General features: G+C 34.3%; 2 protein-coding genes across 4 annotated transcripts in view; both read right to left on the reverse strand.

Moving 5' to 3' along the window:
• The window catches only part of LOC115446350 (myogenesis-regulating glycosidase), a 34,892-nt gene extending 30,905 nt beyond the window's left edge, over positions 1-3,987 (reverse strand). Inside the window, exon 1 of the mRNA XM_030172964.2 lies at positions 3,873-3,987. The gene's annotated coding sequence lies outside the window, so the exon portion shown is untranslated. The remainder of the gene's footprint in view (positions 1-3,872) is intronic.
• Positions 3,988-7,270: 3,283 nt separating this feature from the next.
• The window catches only part of LOC115446338 (sorting nexin-27), a 31,738-nt gene continuing 23,407 nt past the window's right edge, over positions 7,271-15,601 (reverse strand). For 2 of the 3 annotated variants that reach the window (XM_037436482.1, XM_037436484.1), the window contains exons 6-8: positions 15,390-15,553; positions 14,171-14,612; positions 7,271-13,892 (exon numbers count right to left, since the gene is read on the reverse strand). In XM_037436482.1, the coding sequence (XP_037292379.1) occupies positions 13,864-13,892; positions 14,171-14,612; positions 15,390-15,553 (635 nt within the window). In that variant the 3' untranslated portion in view covers positions 7,271-13,863. The remainder of the gene's footprint in view (positions 13,893-14,170; positions 14,613-15,389; positions 15,554-15,601) is intronic. The other variant, XM_037436483.1, reaches the window with a different exon arrangement.

Here is a 15,601-nt window from a genome sequence, read left to right on the forward strand (position 1 = left end):
TTTTTTTTTAATAATTAATTATATTGATAAAGGAAATTCGAGATCTGCAAAGGACCTACATTACAACTGTAAAGTAAACCTATAATTGAAATACACTCCTATAAAACACTTACAAATCTTCAAGATTTTCTTCCAGTTAAAATTCCGATTCCTTAAGCTATTTTACGCGGTGTCTTCTCTGTCATAGCATACGAACTAATCATAATTAATTTTGTTTGACAGGTTATACGTTAAGTTATATCGATTGGTTTGTTCTTTATTAATGCCGGTTGGAATATTTACGGCCATAAGTCACCTCAAAATACCATTCTAGGAAGGTCCCATAATGTTCCTAATGCACTTGAGAGTGCTATTGTATTCCCAGCAGTACATTTCGCCTTGCGGTCTACGTGGTTGGTTTGCAAATTGAAACATTGTAGTTAGTAGGCTCCTTGGGAACTCATTCACAACTGTTGAATTAAATTATACTTTATTATTTGCTGATTTGTATATTACCGAGACCTAGCTCACAGCGTAGCGGTATAATGCTAATTTGGAACTAGCATGTTTTGCAGCAACATATATTGCGCAAGAACATCCAGATTTACATTATTTCAAAAGTGTTATAAACATGCGATTTGGTTAAAGTCCTGCAGGCTTTATAATTTGCGTAAGCAAACTTCCCGTGATTGTTTAAGTACATCAAGGTTGTTCAACACAAGGAAATTCATTTGGTCCATGCAGGCATATTAAAAATGTCTGAATCGTCCATTTGATTAGACCGTTGAACGAGTTAAGTCGCCCTGGTTTATACTGTTAAAATTGCTTATAGAAAACAACTTCTGCAAGTTTACTTGGTGATCCAAACTTCGCTGAAAAGACCTGCTGTGCAGTATTCTGCGATAAAAAGTATTCTTGAAGAATTTCTGTGTGCTAAATATTGCACAAATTAATTTATTTTTTTTGGAAATAGAGCTAATTGAAACGCTCTAACTAATCGTTTACATAAAATTGATTAAATCTTGAATATAATCTAGTTGGTCATGACTTTAACACGAGGAAAACTGAACTTGTACACTCGTTAATAAGTATTAAGAGTATCTACTGTTTAACTAGATGAATACTTGGTACTTTCAACAGATGCAAACAATTTGTAAGACAAAGGTCCTCATTGTGCTGACGAGGTCTACATTAGCATGCATCCTCACGTACAATCTTATGCATTAACTGTAATAATGTTTTATACTAAATAATTTATAGTCGATCCATAGAGATCGGTGAGCCGTTAACTTTTTAATTCTTCTTGTTCTGGGGATGTTTATGAGTGGATGTGGTGACATATGTACTAAGTAAAACATTTGATTGTTATTGTTGATGCATCTCAAACTATTTTAAGCCAATATGGCAGTTAGGGCGTACTTTCAAAAGATATAATATGAATAAGTACTATAACAATTTATGATAATAATAATAATTAAAACATTTTGGATTATTTAGCTCTCTAAGGCGTCACACAATTGCCACAAATGTTTGTATTGCTAAGGCTGAAGCCACTGACTATAGTATGGTGTAGTATTCCTCGGAAAGAAACTAGCACAAGAGATAGCATCTACGCAATGCAAAAACAAATTAACTATGAACTTATTGATAAATGTAATGGATTTTTTACCGTAGCACCGTGAACTGATCAGCACTTAATGATAAGTACCAAAGTACATTACTGTCTAAATATCAATATGTGCTCAATCAATTTCTGAGCCAGTACACAAAATTGACTATGCTTAATAAACCACACAGTAATTTTGCGCAAATATTTTAAATAAAAACGAATAATTGGGTTTGATGTCCTCATACATTCACTTTTTTTGTGAATTTAATGAATTATTTACACAACGTCTGATACGTGCTTACGATGAACATCTTATTAGGGATAATGAGGAAAATTGCAGATACAAAAAGTATAATTTGGAAATTAGGTATCAAGCATTATAATGCTGTATGCGTATTTCACGTGAATTGTGCTGGTACCTACGTGGTGTGTCGAGCAAGCCGTTTTCCTGGTCAACACGATTAGGTGTTCATTAAGAGCATCAATACTACTAACATCCTACTATTCCTACTAATATTATAAATGCGAAAGTTTGTGAAAATGGATGTATGTTTGATCCTCTTTATCGAAAAAAATACTGAACGGATTTGTATGAAAATTAATTGTAATATTGGTTCAACATCACAATAACACATAGGCTACAATTTATAATGATTTTGTGTAATTTGGTCATAATATAAAGATACATATCAAGTAACTCGGAAAAAAAATGTATCACGGAATACTCCTTTACGCGGGCGAAGCCGCGAGCAAAAGGTAGTAATATATAATTTGGAATCACGCACTTCTATAAACACTGCTGCAATATAAAAAAAAAAAACTCTATTTTAGTTTTTGCTTGGAGCCCCACCAGTGTTATAAGTTTAAGGATAAAGCTCCCGCTAAATATTTTCCCATGATAAAAAGAGGCCTATGTCCATCCCAGGGTATCAAACTATCTGCATACCAAATTTCATCGTAATTGCTTCAGTAGCTAGCCTTAAAATTGTAACAGACAAACTGACAGAGTTACTGTCGCATTTATGATACGTAAGTATATAAATATATAAATTTCACAACCAGCTTGTATTAGTATCGGAAATGGTCTCAATTAATTTGCATTTTAATTCCCTTTACTAACTGACTTCAAAAAAGGAGAAGGTTGTTAATTTAAGGTGCATTTTTTTATTTTCGACACAAAATTGGTATCCAGTATAATATGGGCCATGTAATTTTTTTTTAGTAGTTTATGAAGGCGGTTTAATGATTTTTGTTACCCGTCCCATTATCTTTAAATTAGGTAACGAAACTAAAGTGAATTATAAAAATACAAAAATGAAATTTAAATAATTTTATTTACATTTAAAATAGAGTGCACTTTCATTTACTCAGTTTGCAAAAATGTTATCAGTCACAGTATAAAATATTTGTTTGTACCACGGTTTGGCATGTTTGGACGTAGATTTGGTACAATGACGTCAATAACGATAACAACTCAAATATCCATGTTTGGAGACAATTATAAAATGAGCCAGAAGACGTACGTTTTATAGCATCTTACATGTTATATGGACGTATATAAATTATGTAGACTTTGAGCAACCAACGAGATTTACAAAATGTATCCTCCATAATACTTATCATCCCTACATGAAAAAGAAATCTAAATAACTTTGAAACAAAACATTGATCAATATAGTCACGTGGTTACCCAAATTGCATGCGAATTCTGAAAGTAATAGACACTTATATTTCATTAAAATTGTATGGCCTATTCGTTAAAGTTCACAAAACTATAAATTTCTACACAAAACATAACTCTTATTTGAAACAAACAATAGCATTTAATATTGTAACTATAAATGTAACTAAGTATTCGGTGGCATTATAATGATTCCCGCCAAAATCCGACAAATGTAGAGTTAGTACGTATATGGCGAAGACCCGTCATGTAAACGTATGAATTTAATATCTATTAGATTTTAAAATAGACTTAAAGTACAAAGAATTAAGGATAATGATTTTATGTGTTCGTTATACTTACATTAAGCAATTTAATTTAAATTAACATTATTATCAGGAACTACTTATAGATTTCAAAACTAAATCTTATAACATAAACTTTTTAATATTTTAAGAAAATAATACCTACCTACTAACAAATAATTATTTTTGTCATGGTTTTCTTTTCAAAGTATTATGTAGGTACCACAGGCAATTTTTTAATTAAAAGCACTTATTGCACATATATTAATGATAACCATATTTATATTTTTAATAAGTATAAACACAATAAACAAATTACCTTAAACACTCCACAATTCACAACACAACGTTCGTTCCGTCACGACTCCGCGCTGTTTACCCGACTTCTCAGAAACTAACGCACAGGTGGAACTACTACAGACGCTTATTAGCACTTACGATTTGAGGCGAGTAGGCAATAAGGCATTTAGGAGATAGGCAGAAATGTATTTGAAAATAATGAAGCTCTGATGGGCCATTGGTATAAGCAGCCACTAATTTATTCAAATGGTAAATCGCATACTTGAATATAATTTCTGAATTCATTGTCATCACTGACGAAGACTTGTTAAACTTAAAATCCAAGATATTATACAGTCTTAAAATTTGCAACATAGTTCGTGATCAGTGTGGTCCTGTTTTTCTTTGCTATAACATCAATTAAATTTTCCTTTTTTTTTTAAGTAGAGAAACTCAAGGTAGACTCATTCGCCAATTTTCAGGCATATCCACAATACCATGTGGAATGGTGCGGTTGAGGCAACGAAAGGAAGATCCAATAGAAGACAAAGAATAAGGTTTCTGAGAATTGTATTTTATAAATAAGTTAAAAGTACTTAAGTACTTTCCAAACCAAACCAACTAAGTTGGATTAATACTAATAAAATCTTCAGGCAAAGATGTTTAATACTCTGTAAATATTGAAAATGTTATCGATGTAACGAAATCATTGTCCTTGTGATCAAGACAGTATCTTATCTACTAGTTTACTGATATCTCAAGATTGAAGAGGTTAATGAAAGTACTAGTAAAACACGGGTATCAAATAAGATTACGCTGTGTGATCAGTTAATCGCTTTTTTGGTCTAAACTAAATTGGAGGCCCTGGGCTCGAATCCTAGGGATTTTTCTAACACGATGAGTACTCACTCCTTTACTGGAATCTCTAGATTTTGAAGTTAGGCACATTAACTTACCTTAAAACTAAGCCAAGAATCTTTTGCAACAGGCTTGAAAAAGTATGTGGTGCCGACTCCATATTTAAATATTATGGCCGGAAGATTTGAAGTTTACCAATTTCTTTGATAGAAATGAACTATCAGATTCCTTAAGGAATGATTTCTCAAAACTTCTTTAAGTGCTCATGTTATATTGTACCTAATTTTATTGTCATAGTCACCGTTTTAAACTATATCTAAAATTATCATTTATTCGGGAGCACTAATATTAGAATGTGACTCTTGTATTTAGTCGGCTTATATATTTATGTGATGTGTGAAACAGGCCCTTAATTAATAAGAAGACAGATATATCTAACTACTCAGAAAGGATATCTTGAAAATAAACATTATAGCTGTTTATTGTGTGGGTATGGAATTTTATAACAATTACTCAATTGTAGCAATTTGTAATGATATAGGTACTTAGCATCACCTGAGCGATATATTCCACGCATTTCAATTACCGAGTGTAGGCAGGGGCAGTATGGTTGAACTGTTTCGAAATATTCTTGCTCTATTTTTTTACGCAAGATATAAATTACTAAAGCTCTCTGGGTCTTTGTTCAACATACCTGTAGATCCTATATCTAGATACTATTGTAGACACCGTGTTATAGGTGGGAGAATCCACTCTGTGTTTATTTTACTAATAGGGAGGGAGCTAGATATGCACGGGTCTTGAAGGAAGGTCATTTGAAGTCTGTCTGGGCAGGCATAAAAATAGTATTCAGTCGTTGCAATAAATCACTCTATTTACCTAAACAAAATACATCTAAATAAGCAACTCATATTGAAATATCCTATATGTTAATTTTAAAAATAATCATTAATTGAAAACTCGAAGTGTTTCCCTTAGTTTCCCCCTACTACCAGGTATACGTTATCGCTGCAGACAGCCCGGTGTCCTAAATAGTTCCTTCGGTAACAGGAGTCGCTAATGACCGTCTGGGAGGAAACGCTAATGTGACGCGCCGGGACGCGACAAATTACTTTATTGCGCAGACTTGGGTTACTGAATGTTTTGTTGCTGTTCCCACAGGTGGGCAGATATGTGAAGAGTAAAATAAACACAGAATGTTTTGGCGACTGTCAAGAGATGCTAAATCTATTGTTTGTATACTAAATGTTTAGACTCCAGTGTAAGAACTAATCAGGTTCAGGGTCATCAGTATCGTGACATACTTAAAGATGTTTTGGAAAGCACTCTTCGGAATGAAATTCCTGCATCAGTGTTCCCCGAATGATATGTCTTGTCTCTCTTTAAACGAGACTAAAATCAAAGGTGTTAATGATAAACTTCAGATATTTTGTTTAACGCATGTCCTAGCTGAGCCGGGCTGTCACGGTTTGTAACATTCCACATTCTCCGCTAATCAATTTATTTGTCCATGTGGCACTTGTATATGGTAAAATTTTTACATAATGTAGAGAATATCTATAAGAATGTCGATATATTCTTTTAGCAAAATAAATTGATTTCAAACTACACATACTACCACGTAGCTACTTTCCAACTGTCTGTGTAACACATAATAACTATCTTATATCCACTTCTGTCAAACCTTTCCTTTCATTCTGATTCTCTAAAGGTTGAGAACTGATACATACATACAGCATGCGTATTTTTTGTGACCAGTTATAACCCGTTATCCACATAGTCTTTAGAAATCTCTTATTCTTGCTCTTTTAAAGTTGGCAACAGCTATTAGCTATCAGTTACCATCAGCTACCCACCCACCAGTCTAGCACATAATTAGTTGCGTTTGTTCTTCCAATAACCCGATCACGAGTCGAGTTAACGATGTGATTAACGCTCTGTTCATGTGAAATAATTTAGTGCCAAGTGCGGGCTCTAACCAGCGCCGCACGACCAATGACGCTAAACGATACAGCCGTGGACTTGAGGACACGACTTAAAGAAACCAGTATTTTGGGAGTCGTTTGTCTTGGGTGAAGGATATTTGAGGCAAATACAATTTCACTTATTTTCGTAATTTATTAAATTGTTAATGCCAAGAAATGCTTTTCATTTTACAATATATTTTTCTAGATACAGCTTAAATGCCCATTCCTGCTGGCAAGTAGTATTTCGTAACCATCTGCGTTCCCGATTAAAGGGCATTGTAAGCCAAGTCGATCTTAGTAAGCCTTAACTTCCGCCTAAATACACCCACACTGCCAATCTATTGACTAATCGATTTTAGGAAGGGGAAAAATATTTATCGGGTATCCGGCGACCTACATTTTATATTTTTCTCTGAAACTGCAGTCAGCACCAACCCGGCGGGGCCGAAGTTCTATTCTATTTTGGCTGTAAACAGGCGTAAACAACGCAACTCTACCACTAATAATTCTTAATTTTGCAGGTCATTTTAACAAATAGGTTCTCTACTTCATCTGCCTACAGATAGTGAGAGATTTGAGATGCTATTGGTAATGAAGGAAAATAAAACAAGAGTACATGATTACAATTTATTTACTCAAGCAAAATCTATACATAGTGTTTATATCACACAAACAACTGTGACCATTCATTAATCATTTATTCAATAGAGATGTAGACATTATATGGCGGCGCAAAAAAAGAAAAAAAAAGTAGCACTTTTTTTATTTGAACTTTAAAAAAAATTATATGTCATAGAATTACATAATGGTACTGGGATTTATAATGTCTAAATTTTTTTGCAAATATAATGCTCATAGATTAAAATTGGTTGACCTCAACATACAAAACTTTTATCTAGGCTTATAACCTCCCAATATAGTATTTTATGGGAAGCATTAATAACAAAAAAAATGGGGAACCATTTTTATATTATTTAACAAAAAAAGGGTAACGTGACGTAATAATTCGTCACAGTTATGTAAACAAGATATCCATTTATAAAAAAAATATTGCAATATATATATAATTTAGTTTATGTGTTCAGAAGCCAACGCCGCCATACAAAATTGAAAGTGACAACTACCCTACAATAGACTGGAATGTTATAATTACAATTTCGAGTATAAATTACATTTTAATGAAATCGCAAACACGCCGTGACCTACACAGATACTACATTCTTTAATACTCCGCGTACAAAATACATTCGCGTGCCAACATACATTTTCAACTAAGCTTAAGTAAGCAAAGTATAACAAACCTGGCCAAAATGTCTGTCGCAAAAAACCGTGCAATGGCACCCTTCAAAAAAAAAAAACAATAACATTTAAGTAATCTTAACAACGATAGAATATTACTAGAAAATAAAATATATAAACTTGTATTCATATAATATTTTACTATGAGCTACCTGTTTTTTTCTTGCAATTATTGCACCGTATGTTGATATAAAAATTCACTATTTATTAAGGGACCAACCCTGTTTCGATACGAATTGATGTATGTATATAATTATGTATTCCGTGAACTGGAAATTAATTTAACAATAAAGGCTTAGTTATAAATAAGTACATGTCATGTGAAGCAAGACAAATTAATATCTAACGATAAATATGAGACAACTACGCTGTCTTGCAAAAATAATGATACTTTTGGAGCATTTAATATTTAAAAAACACATTTTTTTAAGACGTATATACTCGTCACATTTTTTGTACATACAAAAATTATCATACATAATTCATAATTATAGAGTAAACAACTACATTCATTTTAACACTGTCGAAAATATACGTCTTGACGAGGAATGAACATTATTTTCGCAAGACAACCTTTATAAATATTTGATACACAAAACTATGTTATAACATAAAGTCTTATAAACAAGCGAAGTTATAAAGCGAACATTTCGTTTAAAATATCGAAAACAGCTGCAACGTGCCAGATTATAATTCAAAATATAACGTGACATACTACACATAAGCCTTATCATTTCATTACTTTAATAGCAGAAAAAAAAGTTACGCACATACTGCTTTGCTGGCAATAAAGATGGTATTAAAAACATGCATTTTACTAACTATATAGTTATAGTTTGATCGTGGTAAGAATACTTTTCGTTGTAGATATCTATTGCTTCCGATCAATGAGAGTAGAGTTCTTACAAAGGCGAACATCTACAGATCTAAAGAGCCATGTTTTGTATATTTCATGCAAAAACCTGTTTTCCAAGCAGCATACCACAATAAGCGAAACTTAACACATTTATTGCAAAAATATTAAATAGACATTGTATTCATACTAATTTAATATGATTACTGCTCTTAACATTTCGTCGCGCATTTTTATATTATATATTCGCGTAAACATAAGAACTATCGCATCTTCATGTTGATTCAGTGCCTGCTGTCCCGTCAAATGACTTGGGGATAATATATTTAATATATCGCTTTCCTAGCATTATCTTTTATAAAATTGTTTTCAACAATTCTTCACTGTTATCGAATTGATCATTATGAAAAAATGTTATGTATTTACCGGCCATTTGACAATATCGAGTTTGAAACTTAATTTGTGAGGCTAAAGAGTCCGCCTCTCCAGCCTAATGGAGAATAAAAATTGAATATTGTTTTCATTTTTACACCCCACCTTATGTGTAGAAATAAATTAACCACGTTTTATGGCACCGAATTATTAATACTGGATTTTAGACGCTATCACTCTTGCCCGAAACATTTTGAATCTTATTTTGTGAAAAATTAATAATTCACTTTTGCTAGAAAAGTAAAAATCATAACATAATTTTATTTTTATTTTGAAACGATTTGAAAAGCGTTCTTTTATTTACACGTGCATTTTTATGACGTCATAATACACGATATTTGCCATACTTAAGGATGGGTGACAGAAAATGATAAAAATAAAATGTATAAATACATAAAAATAACAAAAGTGTTTACATTCTGAAACGAATTGCCGACATATAAGTAAACTTTAGAGGTAAAAACTTGCTATTTGTAATAAAACACTTAAACATGATTAATGCAATAATTGATCATATTACTGTGTATAAGGAATATATTTTATTACCTCATATAAAACGTATGAATGATTATACAGGGTGTACATTTAATCACCTTCATCATTTAAATTTTAATAAAAATACAAATAAACAGAGAACACGTAAACCATAATAATTCTGCGACATGGTACCTTCAAAAATCATGACGTAACATTAAAATTGAAATTTCGTACGAAAGGCTTGCTCTACGCACTTTTTTTTATTATCGTGGGGGGAAAAAAGTAAAAATAAAACGGCTACAGTGAGGTTTTTTGGGATAACTCATCTTTGAGATAAAGGTGATTAAACACACGTATAATAAGTTACAACGCTTTCAGTACAGACCATGGCTTCAAACTTAAGCAAAAAAAGCTTCAACGAAATACGATCCACTAAGTAAATTTAAATGCATTTTTTAATTATTTAACGCAAAAAATCTCATCCATTATTATATTATACGGCAAAGTGACCCACAAGGCCTGAGTGTAAGTAGAATCCTGTAGATTCACAAGAGGCGATTACCCCTCGCCAGTCGTCACAATTATGCCGGCATGTTTGAAGCCGGATCTGTACTGTCGTTGAATCGTCTTTACACGCTGATTCAGAATAACATATCCTTACCATTCTACATTACAATACTGCGTTCATTATCACCCCACTGTCTTATTAAATGGCTTGTTCGATTGTACGTATATTTATTTGTGGTTATTGTACCTGAAGAAAGTACTTCAATTCGTTGGCTATTACAAGGTCCTATGTTAATTTTATTATGAAAAAGATTAAATTTTTTTAAAAACTATAGTTCATGGTTCTCTTTTTATTTATTTTTCGTGATTTATATTCACTGAAAAAGACTTATTCAATTTGCATATCAAATATAACATTGCACCTTGTAATATAAGTCAGCGAATTGTTTCCATCATTAGACAAGCAGTGTCATTTTTTTATAATTAAAATGATTAAAGAATTGATTATAACATTACGCAAACATAGATAAGAAGTGTCATTCCTTTATAATTAAAATGAGTACATAAAGAATTGGTTATAACATTACCCAAACATTTTGTTAATGCAGCAATATTAAAGAAATACGAAAAAAAAATACGTCACATAGATTACATACGACTGTCCACTTACAACCTTATGTAGGTTGTAATACGAAATATTTTATAGTAATAATGTTTTTTTATATTTCACGTACAATAACCACAAAATCGGAACATTGCACCACACACTACAATCCCAAATCTAACACTATTTATCATATAAGTACAATATAATATAGATATCTAATGATGGATATGTATAGAGCTTACAATTAGAGGCTGTTTAGAGGCCGAAACTAGTCATTGGCCTATCACCAATACATTACCAACCCACGGCAAAATGCAAAGAAAAATGTGTTGATAACTTGAATCTCTTCGTTGTAACGTTGTTTTAATTCCATACAAAATATTTGCAAGTCAGCCGAATTAAATACCCAGGAGTTAATATGTGAGAACAAAATGACACTGCACCAATAAAAATCGTAGAGAATAGTTTTTTTTGTATCGGCAATCTGACCCCACAGCACCTGATGGAAGTGGAGTGAGGTCTAATTGAATGTCGACGAGAGATGATTACACCTCGACAGTCGACACAATTATGCCGGCCTGCTGGAACCGGATATACAAAATAGTGCAATACCGCGATACTAGCATTAGTAAATACCGCGTGTGACAAAAAATTTACGATTAAAAATCAAAAGTTTAGTACAGTAAGTATAAATTAGAAATATGCTATCACTTAAGGAGTATTTACCAGTGCTAGTTTTGCTATATTGTACGATCCCTGACAATATAAGGATCTATTAGATTATTTCCGTCGCATATTGCAGGAACTGTAAGCTAGACTGAATTAAAAAAATGATAATTTTCTTATTTAGGGCTGACGAACATCATTATTTTTATGGAATTAAAAATGTTTAGAAATGAAATAAATATTGTTGCCAAAACATTTATGAAATAATGAAAGATAATAATTCTTACTTATGTCTCAAGTTATTTATTTAATTGTATATTTATATTAAATTTTAGTTTATTAAGATATTTAAATTTGCGTCTACAATTGTGACAATGTGTAACATATTTTTAATAATTCGATTTACAAATATTTTAAGATTTTTAAAGTTAAATATAATTTAAAAACTAAGCTTGATTTGGCATGTTAATTGTAGTTGCCAAATCAAGTGTTAAAAAACATATTTACTAGGAAAAAAAAAAATGTTTTTGGTAAAATCAAATTAACTAAATAAAATTGTCATATTGCATTTCAACATTTGTTTTTTTTTTCAAATACCTTTCCCGGGACACAAAGTAAAAAATATGTAATAAAAAGAAACACACATTGCCACCTACATTAGTTATTTAATATGAAAAGTTACGATTGAATTATTATATTACTCTAACAAGTTCTACTGATTTGCCAAATTTCTACATTCTAATTTAGTACTTGGAAAATATTCTGTTTAGCGAATATTGTATTAAAAAAATGTTATTATTAATGTATTAATAGTATCTAATACGCTTGTCAACATTTTTCATGTTGTAAAAAAGTAAAAAAATCATAAACCCATCTTCTAGCCTCTTTTCCCTAGATTTGTAAGCATATTTTGAGACCGAAAAATCACACGAGCTTATTCAGTAACAATTATGAACTATTCTGGCCTCAAAAGTACGTGACGTAATATTACGTCATCGATTAGGCGATGACGTAATATTACGTCATCGATTAGGCGATGACGAAATATTACGTCACATCGAGATTTATTAATCGGGTTTGTTTATGACGTTTTACGTCTGGATGGCGGAAGTACAGTCGAAATCAAAACATCTAATAATGCTCGACAAATAAAAAACACCAAAATTGCTTCACTGCTCATTTACCATACTATTTCCTAGTTATAGCCAAAAAAGCTTTAAATGTTAAAATGTCCATTCAAATCACAAAGGTGTAATATAAATGTTATCGATTTGACCGATTTTTAATTAAAATAATCGATTTCGACCGCACAAAATCTTTAATCTATCGATAAATCGGAACAGCACGTTTACAATAAGTACACAAAAGATCGCGATACGGAAGGTTTTATCGATAAGAGAGCCCTACTGCGTTATTTTAAACATTGCTTAGATAATAGTATATAACGACGCTGACTGACGATGATTTGGGACCAAACTTTATTGAAACTGATGCAATTCTTTCAATCATTTATTGAAAAAAAAAATTATAAAGTATAATAAACATAATATTATATTACAATTAACCAGAAAAGATTCTACTTAGAATATATTATATTTAAATATTTAACAAATAAAAAACAAATGAAATATCCCTTCAAAAATACCAAGATTTTTATTTAAAAAAATTAGAAGCTAAAATACAAAAGCTTCAATAATAATTTTATCCCTCAATGGTCCATATTAAGGTCTAATTGCGACACTCAATAATTTCAAACTCGCAATCAGCGCCCACGCATCTCCGTAGTTTACTCTTAAAATATTACAAAACGTTGTCATAATTTAAAACATCTTCGCAAAATTCGACAAAGAAACAACATACAAACTATCAAAAAAAAAAAACAGAACAAAACTCATTAAACTACGACAACGTTCTGAAATTAAATTAAAAACTATATCAGATGCAGAATGATTATAAATAATAAAAAAATCATATAATAATTACGATAAGAGTAACAGTTTACAGACGCGGACATTTTATATGAAAAATAAATAAATTTTCGATACTGGCTGTTTTGATTTCTTTTTTTATCTTATGGCTCCGGATATAAGTCTTACGAGTCATTACTGAACTGCCAGTTTCAAAAATGGAATCGTTTACTTTTTATTGCGAATTGTCAGTTTAGTTTCTTTTCTCAATTATGTTTTTTATTCTACGATTTGGTGTTTTAAGTTTCTGTGGTCGGTTTTTGAGGTTTTTTTTTTATGTGTAATGTCCGTCGCGTTGTAAAATGGCGTGATGCCGCGTGTTCGCTTACTGTCTAGTTGTCGGCAGACGCGGCATTGATTATTCGCCGGTGTCCGCCCAGTTCGCCTCTTCCGCTATTCTATCCATACAGTTGCACAGGAATTGGTACTGGAATGAGTAAAGAAAAATCATGAATTTAATATAAGATGTGGTAGGTAGTGTAAGTAATTTTTGGGATAAAATGCGTTATATGTCGAAAAAATAATTCAGTGCTAAATAAAAAGAAAGCTGATGCTAAACGTCACTGTCCTGTATTGGTTGTTCGATATCAATATAGTTGGGGAACTGAGTCCTTCCTATAGAGATCATAAGACTAATATAGTCACAGTCCCTGTCGATTGTATGCGTCCACAGTGGGAGTGAAGCAGTGGGTGTGTTGTGCTCACGTATGGCGTGTAGAGCGCGAGCGCGACGAGTCCGTTGTCGGCCGCGTAGGACAGGCGCAGCGCCGCCGCCGCGTCGTCCGCCGCCCACGAGCGCACGCGCGCCCAGCGCACCACGCGCGCCTCGCCGCCGCCCTCCGCGCCGCCCGCGCCGCCCGCGCACTCGCTCAGCGTCACGCCGCTCCACCCTGCGCACGCACAACACAGTCACACCTGCCGCACCTCGCGCACGGCGCAGTGGGCAGGAGTACCGACCCACGGTGAGGCGCAGCGGCGGCGCGGCGCGGCAGTCGGCGCGCGCGGGCGGCAGCGCCACGTGTCCGTAGCCGGGCAGCGCGCGCGCCGCCGCCAGGTAGTCGCGCGCGCGCCGCACCTCCTGCAGCGCCTTCAGCTGGTACAGGCGCGCGCCCGCCACGCACACGCCGCGGTTCACGTCCTCCACCGCCTGCGGCACAAACACACCTTGTCACATTGGCTTTCTTTTGTTATTGCTGCCGAAGGCAGACGGGCTGACGGCCCACTTCATGGTATGTGGTTACCGTTGCCCATGAACGTCAGCAGTGCCAGGGGCACAGCCAACCGCCCTGTGGAATGGGGGCGTTTGGAAAATACCACCACGGTAAACCCCTGCCTGTCGTAAGAGGTGACTAATAGGGACCACGAAGGGAGTCGTCGGCGGGCAGCAGGGAGCTGTCCGTCTAGTACGCGCGCACTTTTCAGTGCGTGCAGTGCGTTCATCGCACGCTTTCGGTTGACCCCCGGGATAGACAACAGTGTGGCGTTGACCTCATGCTGCCGTTGACGCTGACGAAGACTCGGACCTGCTGTCTCGGGGAAGCCCGCAGTCGTCCCTTATGCGCCGAAGAGGGTCAACGCGGAGTTTTAGTTGGTAAGTTTTTGCGTAGGGACTAGTTGCTAGGATAGAGACTCGGCCCGACCGCCGCCCGAGGGGCCCGGGCCGCTTCAATTGTCGGGTCGTAAGGCAACGGCTACCCCAACATATCCACTCAGTCGCCCTGCGAAGACTGGGCGGTAGTAATAAGGGACATTCTCCGCGACAATATAATTTAAATATGACTACAAACTTACATTACCCATTTAAAATACCCCATGTGATGCATACAAAACCTCGACGTATATATTCGTCCTCATCGATTTATTACCTGAATAAATTATTTTATTCAACTCAGTTCCTTTTTATCAACATCCAGCAACCACATACCTGCCAGAATATAAAAGCGGCCGCGGTGGCGTCCTCCTCGATGACGGATATTTCCGTCCGCGGGTTGAACAGCCACTTGCGTATGGAGAGACAGCTGCTCGACGCGGTGGAGTAGTTCTGTATGTAGAGAGAATGCGGACACTCGTTCGGTTGCAGTTTGCGTTCTGTTGACAAAATTTTTATTAGATATTTTATTATATTTTATTCAAGTA

This window comes from Manduca sexta, chromosome 8, assembly GCF_014839805.1.
Source record: "Manduca sexta isolate Smith_Timp_Sample1 chromosome 8, JHU_Msex_v1.0, whole genome shotgun sequence".
In the NCBI taxonomy this organism is placed as follows: Eukaryota; Metazoa; Arthropoda; class Insecta; order Lepidoptera; family Sphingidae; genus Manduca; species Manduca sexta.